This window comes from Orbicella faveolata, unplaced genomic scaffold, assembly GCF_042242905.1.
Source record: "Orbicella faveolata isolate gen_17 unplaced genomic scaffold, um_ofav_v1 contig_36, whole genome shotgun sequence".
Lineage (NCBI taxonomy): Eukaryota > Metazoa > Cnidaria > Anthozoa > Scleractinia > Merulinidae > Orbicella > Orbicella faveolata.
In genome coordinates this window covers 559,027-586,073 of record NW_028301565.1, presented here as the reverse complement: position 1 = coordinate 586,073, position 27,047 = coordinate 559,027, and the positions used below count along the sequence as shown (strand labels likewise).

Below are 27,047 nucleotides of genomic sequence, written 5' to 3'. Positions count from 1 at the left end.
TTACAAAGTCTGCGTTCTCAGTTTCTCATAATTTATTTTCCAATTATGTTACAGTATTTACAATCCTTCTGAAAACATGAAAGTTAAGCGGCTATTACCTCACTGATGTTTATAAGATCAACAAAGTGTTTGACTGTGTAGTCAACATCAATAAATTAACAGCGAAGTCATCAATCTAAGAACTTCACAAAAGTCAAGAGACTCAGCTGGAAAACGTTTTCTTCTAAATTAATTCTAGATTTACTTAAATATACTTATTCAACAACATTCTTTTAAGCATTTTTAAAACGTCTTTATTGCAGAAGATTCAAAACTATAAACTATTTCTTGAAAACAAATTCTCAACTTTCGTTGTAGGCTCCATTACTAGCCGCTGTTCGGGTAAGGAGCCCGCGCTCCTCTCTGGGAGGAACGTAGACCGGACTCGAGAGAGCGGCGGAAATCGAGCCTACTTTCGTTGTTGCGAGACGAACAACTTCATGACTTCCAGTTTCGCGTAGCCTTTGGCTGGTACATAACATTCAGCAGAAACATTCCTAGCATCCACAAGATAATGGGTATAAAGGTCATGATATGAGATCCTTTTAATTGTAATTCTTTTTTCTCGACAACTGTCCCGTTTATAAATTAAATTTAAGTTGCTTTACTAATCTGCCATTCACTTGGACCCTGAATAGAAAGAAAGGTAAACAAAATAATGTCAGCTATCATCGTAGACATGCCCATTTTATTTAAACTACTGACAGCCGTCCACTGTCCTACACAGTACAACCCCGTGGAACCTTGCACGACAGTTGGTGGCTTAGAATTTGACTACATGAGTTCACGAGACGGCAATTTAGCATCATAACCATGTGGTAGCAATTTTGTGATACTTAATACAGAAATACATTTTTTTTGGTTTCTGCTTCGAGAAGATTTGTTTTGTGTTTGAATTATTTGAAATTTCAAACCAATATCCGTATAAATAGATTTGCTACCCCTTCTACTGAAATGTACAGCCCGTGCATGATTTGCCTTCCAAGTATTTGGCAAAGAACATGTGTAGAACTGAACAGTACAAAATGATGGGTAATGTGGCTCGTTCCATAATTTTTACTTTTATAAACTACTCCAAGGTAAATAACTCTTATGGGAACAACAGGAAGATTCTCGGGGTTTTAGCAAAATAATTTGTTGTTAAATAAGACTGGATTTTGGCCAAGCGTTATAACAATGTTACCCACATCTATACGTGTCATTTACCTTTCCATTTTGTCCGCCACATCCTTTATCTTCTTGCTTCGTCAAATCAGACATTTTAATGCCATGGCTTGGTAACCTCTCAGTAGTTAAGCTGTTGCTGATTCGATTACTCTACAGCGAAAAAGGTAAACATTTTAAAATCAAGCGACACAAAAAGATAACTTGATCTAAATGGATACTGTAGGCGCTTACCCGGGTATGTTTATGGACAGTGCAAGATACCGTTAAAAGCAAAATAGCTGATATTTTTTAAAATAAACTAAAATTAATGGCGCTTCTTTTGCTTTGTTTCCATATCCAAAATATAGGTTTTTTATTCACTTTAAAATATGAATATTTGGGGTGTACAGGGTCAGGGGTTCTTTCATATACAGTATATACAAAATATAGGTTTTTGATACGAGCTGTTCAATGGTATATGATTGACCAAGATAGTCAAGCTCAGTTTTCGATGTAATGCCAAGATTTCAAATAATTTAAGGTAGATGTTGTTATCTAACCAAACATGTCTTTATTGAGTTTTAGTAGCTAGAATTCTGCTATTGTAATGACACAAAGGCTGCAATCTGATTGGCTGAGCTACTCGCACAATATCAGCCATTATAGTTCACCACTAAACTTTCTCCGATTCTTATTGGTTTAAATTTATCACATGACGCGATAGTGTTCGTCCGCTCTTCGGCCTCATCAACTATCACCTCATAGAAACACAAGTGGAAGTTTTTAGATCGTGAAAATGTAAATTTTCTTTCATCAGTGATCATTACGTCAACAGCTTGTGCTGGTTCCGGTTTCTACCGAGCTTTCTTGAAGAGTATTTTCTAAATTTATGTCAACTGTTGTCGAAACATGCGATACTCGACCTGAAAACAGTAACCTGCAATTAATTCAATATCAAGCTAACTTCGTTTACCAAAAGTTTATCGGTCACAGACTTTCCACATCACTGAATCACCTGGTAAAGCGTTATCTAATGTGAATACCTTTTGTTGAGTTGTTTCCTTCCCTGATGCATAGCTTGTTCGTTGACGTTTTCTTTTCCACATAATAATCGCTGACCGAACCTTAAAAACGTAAAATGAGTTACTATATCCGAATGACACGAATTAAGAGTGAAATGAATTATAAAATAAATAAACAAATAAAGAAAGAAAGAGAGACAGACAGACAGACAGACAGACAGACAGAAAGAAAGAAAGAAAAAGAGAGAGAGAGAGAGAGAAAGAAAGAAAGAAAGAAAGAAAGAAAGAAAGAAAGAAAGAAAGAAAGAAAGAAATGAGAATTTGCAGTGGCACATCCCTCGGAGAGGCTCTTTGTCCACTGTTTCCAGATCGAATTGGAATTTAGAGAGTTTATTTTGCGGAGGGAGAAAAACAGGAGAGCCCGAAGAAAAATCCTCAGAGCAAGGCGAGAACCAACAACAAACTCAACCCACTTATCACGCCGGGTCACTGATTCGAACCCGGACCACATTGGTAGAAGGCGAGCGTTCTAACCACTGCGCCATCCCTGTTTCAGTACCTTCACGAATAAGAGATCCGTTATTACCCCTTTTTGTGGGCAAAAAAAAGAAATCACAGAAGGAAGAAAAGCCACAGGGCAAGCAAAACAAAACCGGCCCTCCCCCCTCCTATCTTAGCTCAAGGTCTGGATCCGCAACTGCATGAAACCCATTACCACCGCCATGTCGGTACATTGTTGAAAAAGTAATATCGTAAGGGCGTTTTACGCAAGTCTCTCACCTAATAGCAAAATATTCCCCCCCCCCCTTTGATTTTTTTGTTTATTGTTTGAGATTCTCATCTTGATTTGTGCCATTTTAGATGTGAAGACCGAGAAAAGAACGAAATCTAAACTGAGCAAAAGTGTGGCTTCGACCGTGACGAGAGAATCTCTACAAGAATTTGGAAAGTGTTCTACTATGTATTAAATTGAAACCCAACAATGAAGTAACAAACCTGTTGATCAAATATACAGTGGAAAACAAATATAAAGAAGCCCTGCAAAGGAAATAAAAAGAGGGATTGTTAATTTCCTTCAGCAAATCCGAATTGTGGGTTAATAAAACTGGAGCATGCAAGCAAGAGAATGCCTGGTGAAAGCGTGTTGTTGAAAAAAGTCATCGATATCAAGATGTTTGGAATAAACAAACCTGAAGCGAGTTTAAGATTGCAAACAAATAAAGAAAGACCACTGTAGCTTGATCAAAGGCCAGGACACCAAACACCCATGTGATTCCAAGTAGAGGAATGAGTACGATGGAACACTTTATACCACGCCTAAAATGGCAAAAAGGACAGAGCTGTGAGTAGATACAGGAATTCCTATTGAATTATTGTTCGGTAAATATAAAATCGGCCCTTATTGGTCATCTTAACTTTTTAATATAACAAATAGAGCCAAAAGAGTATGTGACAAAGACGTTACATAAAGTACAGGACACAGGAGTAGCTTTGTTAGTCACGAAATCTTCTTTAAACGTTCTAGTCCTGTTATATTTTCTAGAGATTGTGGATTTACCTCTATTATGAGGATAGCAGTTTAGGATATTCGTTATTGAAGAAAACCCAGTTATTATCGATTATTCACATCCATTTAATTTCAAAACCACGTTTTTTCCATTCACTCTAAAAATCGTTTATACCAGGATTGCAACATTGAGTTTAAGGACTCAGTCACAAAGTATAGCCTCGTAGTAATATAAAATCACTCAGGTACAATTGTGTGTGATTTCAATACAATTTTCTTATCAATCAATTAATCAATCATACAATTATACTCTTTTTGCAACGATACTCGCATAGATAGACCCTTGATTTAATTTTTATCAGGGTGTCCTTTCAGGTTATCGGAATTCAAACGGTTCAAACGTATTTACTGCTGCTGTTTGTTTCTTACTTGATCTTTTCTTTGTCTGCCGCAGCCATCATTTTGTGACTTGTCATCATGGCTCGTAAAACCAGTACAGATATAATGCCGTTTATCTATGAGAGAGAGTAAACTAACAATTAGTCACTGGTAACATTAAGATTACCGTACACCTTTAGAAGTGTCTCGCGTCCAAGCGATGTAGCGCGTCCGGTTTAAACTGTAGATACCTAAACCCCGGTATAGAGCGGGCTATCACACTATACCAAGAGGAGGAGGGAGAAGCGGGGAGGAGGTAGTTACTGTGCTCCATACAAACATCTCTGGCTTAGGCCACACTCTACACAGTTTTGACAGACAGAGGTTTTTGTATTCTGTTATGTTGCCTTGCAATATTTTGATGGCGTATAAAACACTGACATAGAAAAACCTACCAACACAATAGTAAGAGAGGGACCAATAAATGTCCAAATCAGGCCAGAGGATATAGATAACCAGCATCTACAAAAAAAAAAAAGGGAATGAATATAAAAGATGGAACCAACTTAGCAGAAAACGTCCGAACTTGAAAGCTGAAGGCGCTTTTTCGAGGGCGGGTAGGAAACTTCTTCACTAGGGCCCTAATATAGGGAATCTAAAATGGGGACCACTCTTGTATCAGGGTTTCCTCCATCTTGGATCTGAACGCTCGAGGAGATTTGTTATAGTACATCTGATGTCTATGCTGTGACTGCTGTGGTTCGCTTTTTCCCTCAGTACAATCTGGTCTTTTCCTTTGTTTTTTAATTATTATTATTATATATATTACTATACACCAGAACAAAGGGAGATATCTAACTGTACCAAGGGCAAAATTGAACCACAGCATGTACATTACAAATCAATGCTACGACGATTTATGCCGCGAATACATAATTACGTTCATCAGTTGTCATCAGTAGTTTGCGATAGAATGCCACTTACGTTTTTTCTCCTCCATATCCATTGCTTCTTGTGATTGCTAAACATATACTTACAAATATGAGTGGGACACCTGCGAGATAAACGACGAGTTAATTATTTAAAATATATTAAAACATCTTTGATTCATGATTATGACCAAGCTTATTCGATAAGAGTTTTCCTTGCTACATTATTTATCACTCCCGAGTTGAGTTACTTTAGTAGTCACTTTCAAGTGAAAATGAACATCTGTGAATAATAAAGATATACAAGTTGATTATGAAATAAGTAACTGTTTTCAATTATTAAATTTAAACTTTATGTGAATTTAGCACTGCTTTGCAATTGAAGAAGCAATACTATAATTAAATAAACAAAGTTTAGAGTTTTTAAAGGAGCACTATCAGGGTGATTTTAATGCATTTTTGGTAAAAATGGCGCTTTTGCTCAAACACAAAATGCGCCCAAAACAAAATAAGATATTTTAATAAAAGTGACTTGCTGGAGAGAAAAATTGTAATTAGCTTTTAGCCGAATTTGTTTATAGACTTTTTCAGTTTAAAACCTTTAAATCCTAATTATCTCTTTATCAAAACCTCTGTGCTCGAATCGCTTATGATCATGCTTCTGTTTTAACTTCAGTGTAATTCAATAGTAATTTTTAACAAAATCAGTACACGGTTTTCAGGTTTCAGTCGATCTAAAATCTTGTCACTTTTGAATCAGCCACTCCCCTGACTCCCCATCGACGTGTGTATTCATTTAACGTCAGGTAGTAGAAACCTTACCCCAGCCAAGAAAGTAGAAAAACTTTAGTTTCCTTTCACCACCAAACACTTTTACAATAGAGGAATAAATCTGTAATCCTTCAGCCAACATCCAGAACATGGCACTTAGAAAGAAAAAGTGCAGCAAACTGGAGATAACCGTACAAAGAACCTACAAAATAGAAATTAAAAAAAAAACGCTGAATATAAGGCAAAGTAAAGTCGGGCCATAACAGAAGCTCCTAAAGAGTTTCTGTACCTCATTATCGAGGGCAGGAACGATTTTCCGTGGGGTGATTTTATTCTACATAGTCGACATGATGTTTCAGGGTTGCTTTTTCTTCTTGTCGTCGAATCTCGAGTCGTGTTCCGCTTCAATAACGCTTTTATCTACAACCTTACAGAACGGAGAAACGAAAAAGCGCACACCACCCGAAACGTATTATGGGTAATAGCGGATCATCGTTACTTTTTAAGTTTACAATGTTTCACCAGTCCCATTCCACCGCAAATTTTTATTTTAATGTTCGAAGCATCGTGAATCCGGGCTTTTGTTAACAGTCATTGATCATATCCAGTTTTAAACAGATAACTTTAACTGTTAATTATATTCAAGTGAATGGAAACTTACCTTGTATTTTATGGCGACTGAGCCAATCAAAAGAAGAACATTCGCAGTAAGAAGCGCGAGACACAAATTGACGTGAATCACTGTCTTTGGAGACTTCAAAATTCTACGTGTAAGACAAAAATAATGTGTACATCAATGAAGCACACAACGGGTACATTTACAATGATTACAGGACTCTGGTTAGTAAATTGACTGTACATAACTGAACGGTGCAAATAAAGATGCAAGTCATACTGATCCAGATGTGTTCATGGGGCATTTTAAAAGATAAAAACTGAAGATTTTAGCAGTTATTTTCACGATACTTCTTCGTGGTTATTTTTTAAGTTTTGTGGAGCAAAATACATCTCTTAGAATTATTGATGACTCGCTCTAAAGAGGCTTTTTTTGTTATATCTCGAGAACAAAATAATAGGTACAGACCAACAACTTGTCATCGTGAAAACCAAATACTTCACGCTACGTCAAACTGAGAAAAATACAAAGTTTATCTCAGACGACTAACCCCCATAAAACCATGTGAAGAATAAGTGTAATAACAATTCCAAGCAGCGAAAGAGAACAGCCGATCAGTGTGATATATTCCAAGGCTTTCCTGTGTCCTGTGTGTTCCTGCGAAGAATTCATATGTGAACCAGTTGATCAGCAAATATTATTACCAATGGAGAGGAAATAGTGTTCCGAATTATTCCTATGAAAGTTCTTCCCAAGTACCATAATACTTCTTTGAATTCTTGTTTTAGATAATGGAGGTTTTAAAAGGCACGGGGTTTGAGTCCGGGGGGAGGTTTGAACCCAGTCAGTGTCTGCATTTTGTGCTCCGCAGTAAATCATGGTATCAAGGTATCTTTTCAATTTCAAAGTTATTCATCCACCACACTTACTTCTTAGAAAACTGTTTGGTGAGAAGGTGTCGCTGAAAGCTCTAAAACGTTAAACAAGTCCACAACATCTTAAATGTACCCTATCTGCAATATGATTTACAATAAGCCCCCTCACCCTACTCTTCCCCGCAATAATACTCTAGTCACGTCATGCTACGAAAACCATTGTTACGTTCTGACTTGTTGAGCTGGAAGGATGAGACAGAAATAACTATTTTGTATAACTCAGACTACTGCCTTCTAAGATGCTATGTGCCTCAACTCACAGTGGATATCCCAGATGTGTCCATCAAAATCGCAAAGTTCGTCAAGTGATCACACTCACAAGTTACAGTTTCGTTTTTACGTGATGCAAGCCAACACCCATCTGTGGACCATCCCCCGCCTCGAGAATTTCTGAAAAAATAAATAGTAAAAATGTTGTTCTCACAAACACTCGAAGCGTCTTATTTTGACATTTTCTTGGCAACGATCAAAGCGTTGGATACGAAAATGGTCGACCGCACAGTTTAGGATATTATATCCCCTTGAGTGTTTACACTTTCTTGGGGGAAAAAGGGCTTATTGCAACGCAGATTTGGCAGCCACAATTCAACTTTATGTTTTTTTCATCAACATTTTAACTGTTATTACTTACAGATTATAATCCCAGTAAACACAAACCACAGATCCATTATCCGTCTGTTGAAAAAAGGCAACATTTTACTGTTCAGTGATTCCCTGACTTCCTTTTTTATGTAAGCCTTTTTGACGTGCATGCACTTTGACTTACTATATTTGGCTAACATCGAATGGGGTGACTTTCTAATATCTTCCATGAAGTTCCCTAGTAAGTCTTAGGAAAAAATTCATCCAACTGTATCTTGACTGTATACTTTATTGTTATAAGGTAAAGTCTGCATACGAGCCAAGTGGCCCATCAGGCCGGAGCTTATCCCGGTTTCTGTAGCATGAAGCATAGGAGTATTTCTACTCCCCCCTGGATGGGATGCTAGTCCATCGCAGGGTTACCCCCAGCATTAAGTTCGCCGGTACCCATTTATACACCTGGGAGGAGAGAGGCACTGTGAGAGTAACGTGTCTTGCCCAAGAACACAACGCAATGTCCCCGGCCAGGGCTCAAACCCGGACCGCTTGATCCGGAAAAGAGCGCACTAACCATGAGGCAACCGCGCCTCCCACTTTATTGTTATAGCCCTCGCTTAAACGTCTAAAAAAAACTTGGGTAATATACTTGGGCTTTATCGAGTGATTTCTCTCTTTTATTAGAATTTTGGAATTTTCGACATTAACAAAATTTACGCAGTGTATTCTGATCTATTCTGAGACTAAATTTTTTATTCAACGATCACGACTTAAGCCAGTAAAGAAACTGATTACCTTAACACCGCCAAAAACAATAGTAACAGGTTTAACCAGTTTACCGGGAGGCGGCTTTACTGAGCTTGAAATGATGCGTGACTCGATTTGGAACTGCCTACCAACTTGCTCGTATGCACTGAAGGCAATGAGAAGAAAAAATGATTTATTCACAAAAAAGCTTAAAATAATCTTTACATAAATATGATTTGTTAGACATGACAATGATCTTTGTAGTACCTCTCTTGTGTCAAAAATGATGCTAATGTTCTGAATAGAATGCTAGTCACTCTTGTTCCTGGATATTTGGAGAAATAAAAAAAAGGTTAGGTTTATTTCAGAATTAGTATAGGTCATCGCATGAATGCGATTAAGAATCAAAACTACGAGTGAAATTTGAAAATCCTGTCAAAACTGTCCAAGTCTTAAGGCAAGTGCAAATATCACGAGTAGTGTTAATCCTTAATTTCTCGGGCTTTCATGAGATTACTTATTTATCATATGACTGACTAAATTACGCTGGCCGATATTAATTTTCCCGGCAATGCAGATTAATAATTGACGTTAAATTGGCCTTCTCTCAGCCAATCACATTGAAGGATTTTTTTGCCTGTCATATAAGAAATAAAGAAAAAAAAGGAACAGTAACGACTGGAAATCGAAAGTTCGAAGTCTTACCATTGCTCGATGGACTGCTCTCTCTGTTGAACAATTCCTTAGGCAATTTTATGTACTGTTTTCCACTCTTTATCCAAATTGATGACAATAGAGTGTCATCTTGATCGCTGGGAAACACCAGAGAACCTTGGACATTGTTAGAGACGAGTTTTGCTTCCATTGCTGTAGGAAAGAGAAGTGCAACAAACCATATCATGTTACGAGCATTTTACATGTTACGATGGTGTACACGAAAAATGCTCGGAAAAGTCAAATCTTATGCATTTACGCTATATCAAGTTAATGTTTAAGCGATCTTTTCGGGTTTCCTTGTAGAAGTGTAGGTACCTATGTTATCTTGCAGCCAAATATGCTTATCATCTTCCTTCGTTAGTCCAGCAGCTGCTTGAAGTCCATAGTCTTCTGTTATTTTGGTTAAGTCGGTAGCAGTGCTATCAGTCTGGAAACAAGAAGTGACAATCAGACTTCAAGAAGATGCAAATGAAGGCAATCCTTGGTGGATGAGCTTTATTGTAGCTGCTATCTAATGAAGATGTCCTACTGGTGTCTACTAAATTAATAGACAGTCCTTGCGTTAACATGACTGGGTCGCTGTAATTATCATGCCGTTCTTATCTATTACATTGCAGTTAAGAGAGGGAGAAGGGTAAGGGAATTAATCCCTCGTATAAGACCTATTCTAAAGGCAATCCTCTCAAGTTATTTTTAGACATGGATAATGTTACCCTGTGCGTTGCGTAAATGTTTTCTTGAAGAGTGAAATTGCGTGTAAAGCCGCCTACGCTGTCCGCGTGAGTAAAATTCGCATTACAGGATTGGCTATTTCTAGACCCTCCCTAGATTTCTGAAGCCGAAAGTTGTCTAAACATAACCTGAGGGGAATTACCTTAGGAATATACTCTCTTACCCTTTATCTTTTCTTAGTACCGTAAAGTATGTAAAAATCCAATCGGAATAGGTAGTAATAGTAACAATAGCATCTGTCAGATTATCTGCCAGGCCATTTGTTACGATCCTTTCGGGATTTTTAGCCAACCTCAGTAAACGTGAATCAATGTCTGTCTAATTACGACAATTAAATTTACAATGAACTTCAAAACATTGTCAACTGGGGATACTAAAATTGAAAGGATCAAAAAAGAGTCCAAGTATACCTTTTGAAGCTGAGTAAAGTCTCTTAAATTGTTCTCATCAAAAAGGTTGCTGACAGTCTGAAGAAATCCCTGATAAAAGAAAACAAAAATATTAAAATACGCCTGGCAAGAATAGTTATGTGTAATAGACTCGTAAGGCCGAAGGTTATTGTGCTGTGTATACGATGACGTGCAAACGTACAATCTCGCGGTTGTTACACATGAATTGAATTCACATAATGAAAAACTGACGATTACCAAAAAAGCTGATATCACCTAATTTACTCCAAACATTTCGGTATTTCACTCTGTTTTCGTGTTTTTAGTATTAAAGAAAACCAGGCGGGAGTTCGAGATCGCTGGATGTTCTCCAAGTTCTTTTTTGCCCGTTTTATATGGACGTACATGAGACGTAGTCACCCTTGAGTCACACACGCGAGCCAAGAAGTAGTCTGCCTCGGCTTCGCCGCTCACCCGCACGTGTGCTTCCCAAACGTGAGCCTACTCTCAGGCTAGGTCCATGAACAGGAGAAAAAAAGAACAAGCGATGTCTGTGAAAGTCATCTTGATCGACCAGGTTTGGTCAATAAAGGATTCATTGTTTGGCGTACAGGACGCAGTTTTTGCCCAGGATACGTCGAGCAATCTCAAGCGGGCAAGATAATCCCATCTTCCCCCTCGGATAGCCAATCGCAATGCAGGATTTGATTCATCTAACCCGCTCGATAATCTACAAAGTACAAGGGTGTTAGAATCCTGAAGGCTAAACTAAAGTTTTTTGGGCCAACCGAGTTTATTCCATATACTTGCCTCCACGTTTGATGACACAACTTCACGGCTATTGGAGAACTTTTTGTTGAAATCGACAACACTTTGTAATATTTGAGTTGATATTTTGATATTTCCAGCCATCACAGCATCATATTTCTTCGGCCTTGTAAGAGAGGAGAGCTCAGTAATAATCATGGAGATTTCTTCGTTTGAGGGACGGGATGAGTTGAACAGGCCATTCATCTAGCGAAAGGATAAACGCTAATTAATACAGTCAAACCTCTATAAAGCACAAATACAAAAAGATGGTAATGCAGCCAAACCTTTTCTTGCAGTAGATTGAATTCTTTGTTAGTGCATCCTCCGTAGTCAGGATATCCCCATACACCATTCTCTAAACACTTTCGCTTAGCAGCGCCTACAAAAAGAAAAACAACAAGTAGCAATTATCGCTATAAATCATACTGCATAATACAGGTCTGTGTTTATATCTATTTTCTCTGGCAAGGTTATACACGTTGCTGGTGTTTTCTGCTTTTTTCACTCTGAAGTGTAACGAATCGAATAAGAAGGAAAAAATCCAACATTTCTTGATTTGACGGTTTGTTTGTTTGTTTGTTTGTTTGTTTGTTTGTTTGTTTGGTTTTAATGTCGTCCGTGGTGGCCTAACGGATAGCCCGCTGGACTCTTGATCGGGCAGTCTGGTTGTGTTGTGTTCTCGGGAAAGACATTTTACTCTCGCAGTGCCTCTCTCCACTCAGGTGTATAAATGCTGGGGTGTAACCCTGCGGTGGACTAGCATCCCATCCTGAGGAAAGTAGAAATCTAATCGCTTCGTGCTATGGAAATGAGAGATGACCTCCAGTCGTATGAGACACCCTTGCGACCCTTTGCCCAATGCAAACTTTACCGTATCGTCGCTCCGTTGGCTTACCTGCCGCTCCTCTGGGACAATCCTGTATGGCGTATTCTCCTTCAAAGGTGCCAATCCAAGACACGTTGAAAAATTCCTTCGGACAGGCTATTAAAAGAGACCGCAGAAAGATTAATAAAAGATACTAAATTTTTAATACAACTCTTGGACAGTTACAGCACGACCGACTCGCTCATGCGAAGATGTACCAAGAGTCACCTGTGTTAGGGGCTTGAATGGCTTTTATTCTTCGAAGCACTGCCATTTGCAACTACTTCCAGTGCTATTACTGAATTAACTACTTCTACTGATTCTCAGCGCTAATAATACAAGTTCGAAGGTTTCCACCTTTTTTTACCTTAGTTGTAGACATGTTTCGTTCCTTAGGGTAGAACGAAGGTGGAAAGGCCTGTTAAAAGGAAAAGGTCAACCTTCTTTCTTTTTGAACGCTCATGTTTTGCTTTGCGAGCCTGATCTAATCAACATGCCAAGAGAGGTCACTGAGATTCCGACAAAGACAGGAAGTTTCTGTATTTTGAACGATCTGCTCTTTTACCATAATAAGGTAACGGTGTAGAAAAAATACAGATTTAATTTTTATCTACCCGAGAAACAAGGTAGAGCTATCGTCTTTTACTCACCTTTTATATCCCCAAATGAGTCAAGTGCTACATTCTTCATAAACTGTTCTGATTTTACAGCTTCTGTGAGGACGTCTTTAACAGCTGACGAACTTCCTTGAACAGTATGGATGAGAATATCTGCTACAACACTTCCTTCCCTTTAGTAAATGGTGAAATGTATGTCAGAGAAAAATTGTGAATAATTAATGTGAAACCAAACTTCCAACAGATCTAGCAACAGGCTTCTAAGACAAAGATGTCGCAATTCTATTGAAAATAAGTTGTATATACTAGACATCAGTAGAATTCCACTAATGTACTAATGCAAATGGTACAATTTGATTTGCCGACTATCGCAAACTATCAGCCATTAGTGTACAGTGGCTGCAGCTCGTCCACATAATGACAACGTTTTCTCGTTTCTCTGATGTTTCGATGAGTATTTAGAAACACTGGATAATTCTATTCCCAAGAAGACTGAAAGAGAGGAAATTGACAGTTGTGCACGAACACAACTGCTAGTTTCCAGTGACAATTTAGTCCACCCGATTTTGCTAATGTGTCGGTGGAGTAGTTAATGCTACGTAGAGAAATTTAAAATGTTTTTGTTTCTTGAAGGAAATTTTCTGAATGGTTAGAATTACACGAAAAGAAAATTGATTATTCGCTCTCGATGTCCGTAGGGTAATTGCTTATCCGGCCTACTGTCACCTCGGAGAAATTTCGAGTTCATAATCTAAACTTGTTAATTGGAATGCATGGTTTTCCGACCCTATTATATGAACTGATCAATTGAGTATGCCGGGTTTGGCTTAGCTAAGTTTTGAGGAGCAAACGTGGTATCAAAGGATTTTTGGAATGAATTGGACAAAGTAAAATTTAGTCTACTTGGCCTGTTCTCTCATTAGATGAGAGTTGTAACATGTCGTAAGCTTCATTACACTGTTCTTGTACCTGCTATTGTTGACGGACACAAAACCATAAAGCATTTTATCCAAAGCAGTGGATTTATCGACCAAACGATAAATCGTTGCTCTACGAGTAAGATGGGTGAAAGTAACTGAACTTGGGGCGGCAGAAAAATCATAAATCCTCATCGGGCTCGACCGACTCATGCTATAGTGGTTAATTTTCTAATCTCAACTATGTCAAGCGCAAAAATGGCAGACTGGATAAAATTACCAAACTGAAGACAATACATGCTGTGCCATTTAAGCCTTATATAAACGCTAAAAGGAACATACAGCAATAACAATAATTTCAATCACGGAGTTGAACAAGGTAATTATTACTGAAATGACAAGAAGAGCGGACGCACCTGAAGGCAACAACATTCACATCTCTGACGTCAGGGACTCCCTTATATAGACGCATCAGCTCTCCTTCTAAAAGAGCTGCCAGTGACCTGGATCGGTTAGATAAAAGATCACTGAGATCAGGCGTGAATGTCTTGTCACGTAGTCTCAAAACCGCCTTCAGGTATACTGAGTCATCATCTGCAAAAGATAATGAAATCTTTCTAACATGAATGAGTTATTTTAAAAAGACAAGTTGATAAGAGTGTTGAATTAACAAATAGATTCCATGTTGCTGTGCGTCTATTCAGTGATTGATCACAGATGGCGTCAAAATGTGGTAAGGTAAGAACAAAAACGTGGCACACAAGGCGATAGCCGAGTGTCTCATTGATGTTGTTACCACACTTTGACGTCTTCTGTAATCTTCCTCAGCGACATGGAATCTTTCTGTTTTATATAACAAAGAAACAAGAACAAATGTTAATGACGTCATCTATATGTCTGTCCTCCAAATGATTATAAGTGAGAACCAGTCAAAATGCGAGAATAAATTATAATAATAAATATTTACAGCGCCGCTGTATTAAGTAAGGACAATGTAAATTGCACATATCCAAATGAGAGATTTGAAAGAGTCAAGAAGAGGGAATGGGACATCGCCACTCATTTACACGCCACTCGTTGTTTGGCAGTCGGTTACAAATCACCAACACAAAATACAGGAAATACCTTTTAGATTAATTCTCGTTCTCGAAAAGCTGCTGCCCAATCTATTGGAAATGTGACATTCCACATCAGACGACATTTTGACAACATATGTCAGGATAGCTTCATAAGGTGCCATGACTGCAAGTCCAGCAGCAGATGTGTACATACTCACACCATTAATAACCAGCGTGATGGAAGGCCTCGGAAAACCAGCCGCTCTACACTCCACTGTCACATTAGAGCCGTAAGGAGCTGAGATGATATCTTCGCTTGGAAAGGAAGTCATCCTTGGTTTTTCTTTCAGAGAAATGACATAAGGAAAGGTGTTCATTCATTCATTCATTCATTCATTCATTCATTTATTTATTTATTTATTTAGTATTTTTATCGGAATACCGTTTGGTTGTTTAGTTTCCAAAGCATCTTGTATTTGTCAGTTACTTAAAATCGATCTCTTCATTGTCTTTGTTGTGTAGAAATCGGATTTGCTAAAAATAATGTAAGTTGTCACTAAGAAATTTGTTACTCCCAGAACCCGAATTTCAGTCGAAGTTCAAAATTTACTTCAGTTTGCAGAGAGGGGAGGAAAAAGAAAACTACTGACAAGGAAACACATATTTCCAGGACGGTCATAGAGTAGTCGAGATGCTTCAGAATGGAGAACTAAATCTGAAAACATTGGTCTACAATGTATTATTGCATTTTAATCATGTGCTACACTGTATAAGAAAACTTCACTGTTTTGCGCTTACCAAAGTGACCGCTACTGCAGTTATTTCCCAATGTCCCGCAAACTGCGGCTGCAAGGCAAACAGGTAAGTTTCACAGTCCGTTCATCTGTCTTTCCTGTAATACTGTAAGACTTGAACTTTAATGTATTAACTCTGCCATTAACTGAAGTAACGGAAATAAAGGCCGATGCGTCGTTCGTTTGTTCGTTTATGGCTTGCCTCATTACCTTAAGGTTGGGCATATGAAAATAAATTCAAAACTAGGTCCGGCAAATATTTTGCTTCTAAAACGAAAACACATCAAAATTACCCGAATTTTTGACAAAAAAGAAAGTGCCGAGAGTTCAGTTCTTGGGCCATGCTCGTAAATTATTCAAGTGGGTCGCCTCTCTGGTTTCTTCTCAGTTTATAACTTTGTTTTGTTAAACCTGAAATATTTGAATGGAATCTTTAAATGTTCAGCGCCATTACCACTTGTCCAAAATCACTTAGTGAGGCTTAAGCAATATTGTTTTGTTGTTGTTTGTTTATTTATTTATTTCGTAATTGCAAGCAAGCCGAAGACACGGGAAAGATTAGGCGTAGGACCCGATCGGCGGGGTCTCTTGGCAGCTAAACATACCTTTTTGACACACGTAGGAGCTGTGTTTCGATGTGGTTGCTGTGCATTCACCAGTCCCCCATCGTCCATTAGTATCACTATGAAGCATTTCCACACAAATGTTCTGGCCTTCCCGGGGTTCATCTCCAGACCAGAAAGTAAAGTTACCAAGATGCGATCCATCTGTCCAAACAAACGGTTTTGTGTTTCCAACTACTTGCTGCTGTAAACCAATCCAGATGTTAAAAGACTTCTGATCTAATCTAAGGCGGAACACAAAATCCTGCACATCTCGGCTTGTGATTTTAGCGAGATCTGCACCGATGTTCTGGCAACGTTTTCTAGCATCGATCCATCTGCTCTGGTGGTTAGAGTACTGATAACAATAAGACATGTACTGTTTCCATCCGTTGTCGCAAGCTACAATGAAAAAAAAGTGAAATCGTATCATTTGTAAAACTTCGATTTAACGAATTGACATTACTTTTTCATACGTCTGTCCTGTTATTGATCATGAATTTCGTCATAACATTGTCAAAGAAGCTTTGGAACCACGGGCGATAACCGAGTGGATCCACAGCTACTTTGACAATGTTATGACGAAATTCATTGTTAATAACAGTACAGACGCATGAAAAACACGTTAATTTGTTTTTGACAATAACAAATTGTCAAATTGTCCGCTCTCGCTCGTTATTTCGATTGAGTACGAAGCTTAACTAAGGGGAAATCGTGGGTTGGGACTCCCTTACCATATCTTGTGTTTATACCAAGAGGACAAAAAAAGCAACAACAAAATTCCAAGACTCATATCTGTTCGGTGAAATTCTCAGAAGAAAGCTCAAAAAGTTATCTTCTCACTTTTATTGCCGCATCCAATTTCGTCTGACTTATCGGTACAGTCTGCCTTCCCATCACACACTGCTTCAACAGGAATGCAAGCGTCTGTGGCGCATCGGTATTGCTTCGTTGTGCACCATCCACCAGCTAACGTTCGACAGAACGTTTCATCACTGCCGTCGCCGCAGTCGTTATACGCGTCACAGACAGCGGACTGTGGAACACATCTTCTGTTCCAACAGCGGAAGTAGTTGGTTCCGTTACACAGATCACAGCCAAGTTCGTCACTTCCGTCTTGGCAATCGTTAACTTTGTTGCACAGCCATGGTGTTGGTATACAATGTCCATTTCTGCATTTAAACTGAGTGGCTATCGGATGGCTACACAGCCGGTATGTCGATTTCTCAGGACAATACGACTCACGCAGATCATGGATCTGACCCTTACAGCACCCCCAGTAGTTCGAAAATGGCAGCCAGGAAACATTGCCCCCACAGATGTGTTTCCCACAGTTTATTGATCCTGGCTCACAACCTGCGATAAAACATTTGTAAAGAGTTCCAAAGTGTGCCATTGCAGTAAAGAAACCTCTATTTTTCTTGTCGCTGGCATTTCAATGAGAAGGCCAACAGAAAGTTGAAAAAAAAATGTCATTAAAATTTTATCAAGTTAAGCGCATGAATTACTTCTAGTAAAGAACTTTAGTATTTTATTCTAAAACTAAATCTAAATGGCGTCTGTGATTGCTTCAATTGCAATTAGAACTAAATCAACTCTTTCTTGTGTTATTTTTTTCCATGCAGCTAAACTATAAACTTACTTGTCAGTTCTCTTTTTGAACGGTGTCTTATCCTTGTTCCTATGGACGAGATAATAACGATGATGAAACTAAAACAGCAAACAAACAAAGCAAACATGTGTGTGTTTGCTGGGAAACTTCCGACTCGTTCTGATCTCGCGTTTATCTAAAACTTTCCCGACTCCGTTTTACAACAAATGTAAAGTAATAGGAAGGGATGTCATACTAACAGGGATGGATCCAGGGAAAGTATAATAACAAAGGGGAATTTTCGGAAGATGGCTTTAGATCAAATCATTAAATTAAAAATGTAAATAAACTTAAAGCAGGCATCATCTTAGGCGTTGCTGTCTTGTTTGCCATGACACAGTTGTGTTAAATTGAAAGCACCAAGTACTTCCTATTGATTTCAAAAACGTGTATTTTTGTCCTCAGCTTCGGATGCTAACGGGAAAATAGGGAGTTTAAGAAAACCACGACGGCAGCGGCAACGGCAACGTCGCTAAACAAAAGATTTCATTAGGAGAACAATGGTTGTGCAGGTGCGTTATAATTCTTGGTACATTTCTTTACCGTCCTCGGCAAAACAACAACGTGAAATGACCAAATTCTGCATTGTCTGGAGAACGTGAAGTACGACGGCTAATTTTTTAAAATTTTATTTCAAGTTTATCGCTATGTCCCAGATTCAGTTTCGTGAAAGTTTTGTCAGTGATAAAGTAAATGACTTTAGAGTATCGCGAGATTCGGAGGTAAAGTATAAAGTCATTTTTTAATCGAAGTTGTCCTCGGCGTCGCCGTCGTGGTTACTTTAACTCCCTATTCAACCGGTGAGAATGCACGTTCCCGCCAAAAGGCATTTTGTTAATGGTCGTGACGTCATAAGCCGGCGGAGGGGACGGCGTGGGTACTAGTTTTTGGACTCAACCTTCACTCACCTCCTTCAATACTGAACTCTCGGCAGCTCGACTTCACAGTAATGGACGCCGCCATGTTCCTAAGAATACTGTCATCGCATTCCAATGGATTGTCAGACAAATCTCTAAAACATTAAATGTAATTACAGAAACTTATCACTGTCTTGAAAAGTTTGAAAATCTACTCGGCGGTGATAAAGGGCTTAGTTTTTTAAAGACGAATTTGTTATCCTCTAGATTTTGTCAGCCACATCATAAGTCTGCCAAGTTCCATGGAGCCATGAATCTCAGTTGCATAACTCAGAATTTGTATGGGAATGTAACTATCAATTATAACAATTCGAAATATGGCAAAAAATTAATATAAACAACTTAGACGAAAATACTAAATCACAGCCAGGATTCATGTGGGTTTGACATTGGTTTAAAGGAGCTAGGTCACGCAATTTTAGACAATTTCAGCACTGATCAAATGGTCATAGAATTAACTAACATATCACAGAAACGGCTCAAAACTATAGAAGATCTCAAACAAAACACAGGAAAGCCAAGAAGGCACATGGATGGACAAAACTGGAGAAGATTAAAATGGTCGAAAATGCATTGCATTTGTGTAAATTTGAAAAACGTCGATCCACCTTTTTTCAAATTTATATCAGTTTATATCAAAATGTCATGTACACAGCTGGAAAATCATTATTAGTTATGTGGCCGTGATTTTGCAAATGAAAGACTGTTGCTCTGCCAATTTGACGTTCAGAGCTCATAATTAACAAAATTACCTAAAATAGCGTGACCTAGCCCCTTTAAGAAACGTTGAAACAAACGTTTTGTTAAAAAGACTAATAGCACACCAAAGAGTCGAAGTAAGTCATTTATATTAAATTTCTTTTCTACATTTCAAATTGTTATGAACGATCGTTATATTCCCATATAAATTCTTGTATTGACGCTGTGTTACTCAAATGAATGTAAAATGAATATGGGTTGTTGACCTAAAGTGAGGTCAAGATGGCTTGATATTGGCCAACTTCTTTTTTTTTTTTGCGTGTTTATGGACCGAGACGGAGTCGAGGTCCATAAACAAGCAGGAAAAGAACGAGGCCAACATCCATTTTGACCGAACAAGCTTGGTCAATAAAGGACTTATTGTATGGCTTTCGGCGAAATTTTTCTTGCGGGACGCAGCGGGTAGTCCCTAGAGGGCAAGATGGCGCTATCTTGCCAACTCTGGTAGCCAAAAGCAGCGTAGGATCTGATTCATCTTGCCCCCTCAACGGAGCTAGCAAAATAATAATGTAAAATATCAAATGCTTCCCCTCTTCAAAATCATTGGAGGAAAAAAAAGGAAAAATTAAAACAATAGTTATATTTCTGTTTCCAGAGGGTATAGTTAAGATATGTGCAGTGATAAATTGGAAGGAGCAAATTGCTTTAATCTTTCAATAAAGAGCAAAGAACCAAACATTGCTACAATTTTTGAAATCCATTCTTACAGAGAATGCAAGTCTCAAAGGGAAAGAGAAAGGAACTATTTTGGCATCTAGCACCCCGCGATGTCCTGCGGATTTAAACAGTTCAGTAAATTATAAATCTGAACAAGGCTGGTAGACTTACAAAACGCACAAACTCCTTGGAAGATCCACGACTTGTGACATTTGTGGAGGTGATAAGGTTGATATCGTGTTACCCGAGAGATCTCTGGAAAATAATGAACAATATATAAAGACGTAAGTAGCTTATTCTACAAACAATAAAATATAGGACCGTCTCTGGGTGCAGGATTTTGGCATGACAAGACATCGCACTTATCGCTTCTTCGGGGTTGTCACGCAATAATTTCACTGGAGAAGCGTTACGTGACTTCTCGCAAACGGCTCGATAGATTCTGACATGGCTGTTACCTGCCAAGGAAATATCAAAAGCATAGCAAGAGCAGTAGACAGAAAAAGAATCGTAACGATATTCTTTGATCGATTGTTTTAAAGGTAAATTTGTCCTTGATATAAGCCGGTACTTGAGCCTCCGGTTAGCATGGGTGTTTTCCGGAAATGACGATTTGTCTGTGTTACTGCAGGTAACCCACATGTCCCATATCAACTTCGACTTCAACCTTTTCGCTTGTTCCAATCTAACATTTCATATATCTATAGAGTTTGACGTCTACAGAAAATAGATTGAAGTAATGAAGTGAACAAAGACTGAGTACACAAAGGATTAAATGTCTGTGTGGGTACCTAACGTCAACTAAACAAATTTAAGAATCGATAGATTTCGATTGCTCCAACCATTCCCGTCAAAATTTACTTCCAGAAGTAGCCAAATATTTTCATTATTTCAAAAGAAAACTTTGAACGGCAGGCAGTTCCAATGATAGTTCACATGAGTAATACAGGACCTCTGAACTGCGCTCTAGAACTGTAACACAACCTGACGGCATTCTCTGATGTTTCACTTCATAAATCCATAATCAAGGGCAAAATCGAAGGAGAAATAAAGGTGTCTCTCACGTGCACTGCAGTATAAACTAGAGGCTTCAACAAGTTCAATGTAGTTGTTTAGCCCAGCACCCCAAGACGAAATACTGATACTGAGATGAACTAGCTCAACTTAATCAGAGAGATACAAACTTCAAACTTACAGATATTGAATCTCATCTGGCAGTCGAGCCGGTAGATGCGACAGGTTTCGCCGACTACAATTGGCTACGATGCCTTCATGATTGCTTGAACACTCACAAACATCACCACAGGGAAAGGTTTCCGCTGTTTCGTACATACTCCAATGCATCAGCAGCAGTGAATAAAGCCCTAGTATTTTCATGGCCAGTGGTATCACGTTGCGAAAATCCCAAGGATTGTGCAAGTCTAAAATGATATAATACTTATGTTAATATTAACCAAGTGGGCTCGGTCAGTTTTTACACAAAGAAAATTCTTCTGGTGAGAGTTTAGTCACTAGGAAGCTAAGCACCGGCTCTAAATTGGCGAATAAAAAAGAAGTTCTTACTATGGGTCGGTAAAGTTTTGCAAGATCTTTTGTGTACTTGACGCCTTGATCCAGAACGACAATGTCTTTTCAAATGGAAATTGTTATTGAAAGTGCAAGGACTGCCCCTTTTTTAGATTTTCTATGCAGTCATTGTCGTGTATATAACTAATTACTCACTACTGGAAAATAAACTAATGAGTTCGGGGCCATAACGAGTGTCGTTTCAGCGGTCATGTTTGACCGGAATATCAGAGTAAATACGAGAGTCGAGGTCACTGCAACGGTCACAAAGTAAACTTGTTCGTTATAATCCCAGTATAATCTGAATATTTTTTCTTGTTTTGGGGATGCTAACAGCGATATTTTTGTAAAATGAAACAGATATATAGCAAGACAGTATGAGCTAAGCTTGATAAAGTGACCAACGTTGTGTAACGAAATTTTGTTGATTATTTTGTTTTATGGTTCAGTATTTCCGTCATTCACTGTAATGATACTAGTAACGGAAGTCATCCGCAACATGCGACTAGTATCACGCTGCACTTTCGGAAAGTCGCTAGTTTCTATGGTTTGTTAAAACACACATAATATATATGGACTGAGCTTACATAAGAAAAACTTGCACATATCAAACATACATCAACACCCAGAGGTAATTATTACGTAATTTTTGCTTTAAAAAAGAAATTTGAAGAGATCCTTGTGCGTCTTTTACAATCTGGAGGCAGTCTCTCGCCGTGTCCACACTACACAGGAAAAATGTCAAAACGCAGTTTTATTTATACTGTTAGGCCTACTGTCCAATCTAATCCGGGTCGAAAACCGGAGGAATTTGAAAACGCTGGCTTTTGCGTTTTAGTTTGATCAAAAAGCATTTTGAAAACAGATGACGTCTTGATAACCATGTGATTAACCCTAGCTCTCAAGGGTCCAATCAAGCCTTTCTGCCGGCAGTGATTGTTGCGTTTTCAAATTTCCCCGGCGTATACGTAGTGTGGACTGAAAACATTGGATGCGTTTTCGGAGGGAAAACGTCGTTTTCAAAACTTCTCCGGCATAGCTATAATGAGGACGGGGCCCGCTCAGTTTCCACAAGATGGTGGTTCAAAGATTGTGCGTTCTTCCGATTCATGAATACCGATAATCAACTCGCTATTTTCGGAATCCTTAACTTCACTGGAGGTCGCACTTTAGGACTGTGAAATTTTCCGCTTCTTTCAAGGGGGTCCAAGGTACTTTTGGAACCAGTTTACTCGAAAGAGGACGGGATATTTTTAGAAGACTCGAAAAAGACACAAAGATATGTGTACTTGGATGGATGCCAGAGAAAATTTCAGTCTGATCGATCGATGTGTTCTACCAAAAATTACATACTGGTAAGAGACGATGATCTATCAGTGAGGTCATTATTGGTTTTAACTTCTTAAGTCCCTGAGATTCCAAACAGAACAATTAGTCTATCCCATGATCTTGCTATGTAGACTCAAAACGATACTTCACAGAATATAAGTAGCATAGAGGCCTTTTCCACAACTGACAAAAATACTTGTCAACACATTCACGGTTACGATATTGTAGTTGTCATATTTTATTGCCCTCTTTTTTTTTAGCCATTTAGTTATTGAGGTATCACGTTTCCTCGTAAAGCAATATATGCGTTTATTTTTATTAGTTCACTTACAACTTGAAAATCGTTGCAGGCGAAATCATGAGGTATAAACTGACTGGTCCTGAGAGTCTGATAATCGTGCAATAAGAACATATATACTTTATATCCACCTTACTCCTTCCTCATTAGTAAAATGCGGAACACTGTTGACAGTCAAGATAATGAATATCAACAACAAACTGATATCTCAGCTGCATTGTAAAGAAAGGTCAAATATATTGTGTAATATCAATAAAGCTGTGTTAATAACTTTCTTGGAGTCTTTGTAGTGGACTGTTTGCCAAAAACCATTATCGTTTGAATTGTGTCATTAAATTTTTATAAATGCATCTAGACTTACATGCCGAAATGGCAGAATATTAGCAGAAACGAAAACAAAATGAAGGATTGATTTCTAGTAAAGTAACACAGCATCTCTGCTGAATCAAATTATTTTTCAGCTAGCAAGGCTATTAAAACACCATAAAAACGTGTATCCGTCTCTTGATGTCATTGAGATTGCACCTGAACATATCCTCACGACTAGCTATTCCTATAACTATTGAGCGCGATCGAGGAGATGTCGTTCATGCCATCGAGTTGTTTTGTTCAGGATATACCGCCAGAAAGGGTCAACTTCAATTCCCTAATGGTTATCACAGTTTATTTTGTTTTATTTCCGTTCAGGGCGGACGTATCCTTTTATGCCCTCAACTGACAAGACAGTCCATAAACACATTGGCGCACGAATTTTATGCGGAGCCATAATATTGCTCACATTGAAGTATCTTTGGGGTTATTAATTGCCACAGCTCCGAAAATTCCTTTGATTGGTTCCATTATTCGTGTTTACATCGCCATTTACAGGCAAATCGTTATGACTAAAATTCTACTTTGCAAAGATATCAAAACTCTCACCTACAGCTCAACAATTAACGATTTTAGATAACATAAAAAGTGACACTGAGGTGCGCGTTTAGTTGTACAATATAGCAATGTGAGACTGAGTAAGAGATCGTTTAGTATAGCCAAATTGATTCCCAATATATACCAGAACGCCCAGGAGATTGACTTTGGTGCGACTTTGATTCCAAAATTCGAGCTGCATTTGTGTCGAACTCAGTGCCTATGTATGACCTTCTTATTTTGATTTTTCACCGATCAGAATGTAGCGCCACTTCTGGAAGAGAATAGAGCTGAGATATAATTGCCACTGAGTTCGATAGAATAGTTAAATGTCGAACAAAATTGAAGTGAACTAGAACTGAGTTCCGCGCGGGTATAGTGCGACGTTTAAATCAGTTATCGACCCTAGCGCTAGAGTCGAACTTAATGCAGTTAAGTTCCGCACGACAATAGTGCGACGTGTGAAGCAACTGTTGAGCTGCCGCCACCCCTTTGATTGAACGTTCGACACGACGATATATGTTTCAACATATACTCCACTCACCTGGTGAATACTGGTTTCTTATCCTTCAAGGAAATAGAATGCACGTGTAGCTGTGAGAGCCAAGTTTTCGTATTGAAAGAATGAGGCCTTAAGGATTTTCGCAGAAATTGACCAATCACAGCCAACCTTAACTACGTCAGAACATTCGTCAGAACATAAATTGCGCACTAAGGTGTCTGGCCCCGTGAACCTATTAAATTTATTTCAAAACCATTTTATGAATTATTTGGGATAGATTTCGGTGGGGGTAAGAGGAATTAAAATATAATATTCAAGATTATGGATTATTTTAAGCAGGCTTAGAGGAATTACACGGGCAGATGTTTCTAACTTCTGTCTTCCCACCAGCAAGGTGGGTGAAAAAAACGTTTTACAGTCTAACAACCTATTTCCTCTATTTCTGTTTTGTGATACAAAGTGCTGATATTGCTTAATTCTGATTGGTCTAGGTCGAATGCAATAATTGTTCGTTCAGTTCAAGTTGACCTTTACCTCCGAGAATACCCGACTGACGATTGCTTCCGAAGTTGGCTGGTGGATAATTGTCTCCCGTGACTGGGTATTTTTTGTATTATTATTTATTTAAACAATATTTTCAACTCGGCATTTGCTCTAAGGGCACAAACCAGTGCTAATCGAGAGAGCTTATGTTTCGAACAATGTGCTGAAAGCATTAGCTGCTAACTCTGAATATGACCGATGTTTCAGTGAGTACCAAAAACCGGCAATAACCGATATTTTCCCAAAATTTAACCGAGAGGATTGAATTTTTTCTCGGGTATTATCAAGTCATCGTGGGATTTTCTCAGTTACCTATCCTAACTGAACTCTCTTTAAATACTCACAACAGGCACAATAGTGGACCTTAACGGTTCACAGATTGACGATCCGGTTGGAAAAGGCAGATCTCTATTTTCGATAACTTAATACCCTTTGTATCAATGATAACGAAGTGAAGCAATAAAGATATGTAACTTAAGGCAAGGAACTTTTAAATTACGATTTCGAATACGAAATTTTGTATCTGTCATTGCTTTGTATAGCGAGATTAAAAATCCGGTGGAAGCTGTCACTTCACATTGATGCAAGTTCACGGCTGAGTGATCTACGTCACTTAAACTTGTCAGTATCTATGTTGATTTCACTAGAGTTACTTAGAATTTACCTAGCAACTGGCAACTCTTGTTTACATTGCCTTTTTCATATCAGTTCATATGTATTTATATTCCGACAGTGAATAATAATCTATAGCTAGGTGCAGCAAAAAATATATGTGACAAATTAAACTTGATTCTAATTAATAGTTTTTCAAAAGCGCTAATAAAGCTGCACCTCTTAATCAAAGTTACGAAATATATTTTATTTAAATAAAAATGTAGGGCAACACGTAGGATGAAATTAAAAAAGAAACATGATAAAGTATTGACACAAGAAACCGCCCCCTATGAAATGCGAAGGTTAGGGTTACAATTACCGTACCTTTTCTGGGATATTCGAAATACTCTTTTGTGACATTTGGCAAGCATGGCTCGAAATAATCACATGCACTTGTTGTGAACTTAGAATTGTTATTATTGTTGCTTTCTTTCTAGCTACTTCTTGCTCAACAACTAGTTTTTGAATAAACAAAACTTATCTTATTCTTCCCTCTTCCATTTCAACCTAATTTAGCCCATCCTCGTTCAACCTCAACCACAGCTAAAATAAGTAATAAGAACATCGGACAACTGCTAACTGTCCCGTTTCCGTTCAACTTCTAGCTCTATGCTGTCGATTATTGTGTTATTAATATGAAAACTGCAGGCACCTGCCTCGAGGCTGGTACGAAGTGCTCGTTCTGTTCGACTAAATCAAACATTGTATTTCTCTTTGCTTTAAGGCACCCAGACTTCAGAAAAATTGCATGTTATTTGACTCAGGTCAAGTAGAAAACAATTTTAGACTTACCTTGGAAACAGGTTTCTTGTATTTTGCCTCTATCAATTAAACTGAAATGATTACTGATTTCATTGCCATCGCCAGACGACAAACACCACTGACGAACAATTTTAGTTCAATTCATTAGCATGTCGTGCACAGGAAGGTTGATTGCCATTCGTTTTAGTTGTCTGTCGTTTCAGCGTTGATGACACCCATTGGTAAATTAGCGAAAAACTTCACTTGCGCTTAGGTTGATTGTTTACTCTACAGTTAAATTGCAAAGTTCACTTATTTCTAGTTTATGAATGCTGTCTCTTAATGACTTCTCCT

General features: G+C 38.3%; 1 protein-coding gene across 1 annotated transcript; it reads right to left on the bottom strand.

The window, feature by feature from the left end:
* LOC110040540 (uncharacterized) lies at positions 1–27,047 on the bottom strand. The gene is made up of 32 exons (XM_089274793.1): positions 26,745–27,047; positions 21,350–21,575; positions 20,326–20,409; positions 18,730–18,833; positions 17,813–17,851; positions 17,014–17,526; positions 16,174–16,572; positions 15,573–15,620; positions 14,842–15,117; positions 14,133–14,310; positions 12,833–12,972; positions 12,213–12,299; positions 11,602–11,696; positions 11,318–11,521; positions 10,529–10,597; positions 9,702–9,813; positions 9,375–9,536; positions 8,937–8,994; positions 8,718–8,835; positions 7,975–8,018; positions 7,604–7,733; positions 6,959–7,065; positions 6,454–6,556; positions 5,844–5,994; positions 5,077–5,146; positions 4,548–4,614; positions 4,144–4,229; positions 3,398–3,524; positions 3,204–3,245; positions 2,229–2,309; positions 1,246–1,356; positions 1–669 (listed from the first exon to the last, which is right to left on the bottom strand). Exons 2-32 carry the CDS (start codon positions 21,529–21,531, stop codon positions 634–636), a joined length of 4,023 nt encoding a protein of 1,340 aa, XP_089130919.1. The 5' UTR covers positions 21,532–21,575; positions 26,745–27,047; the 3' UTR covers positions 1–633.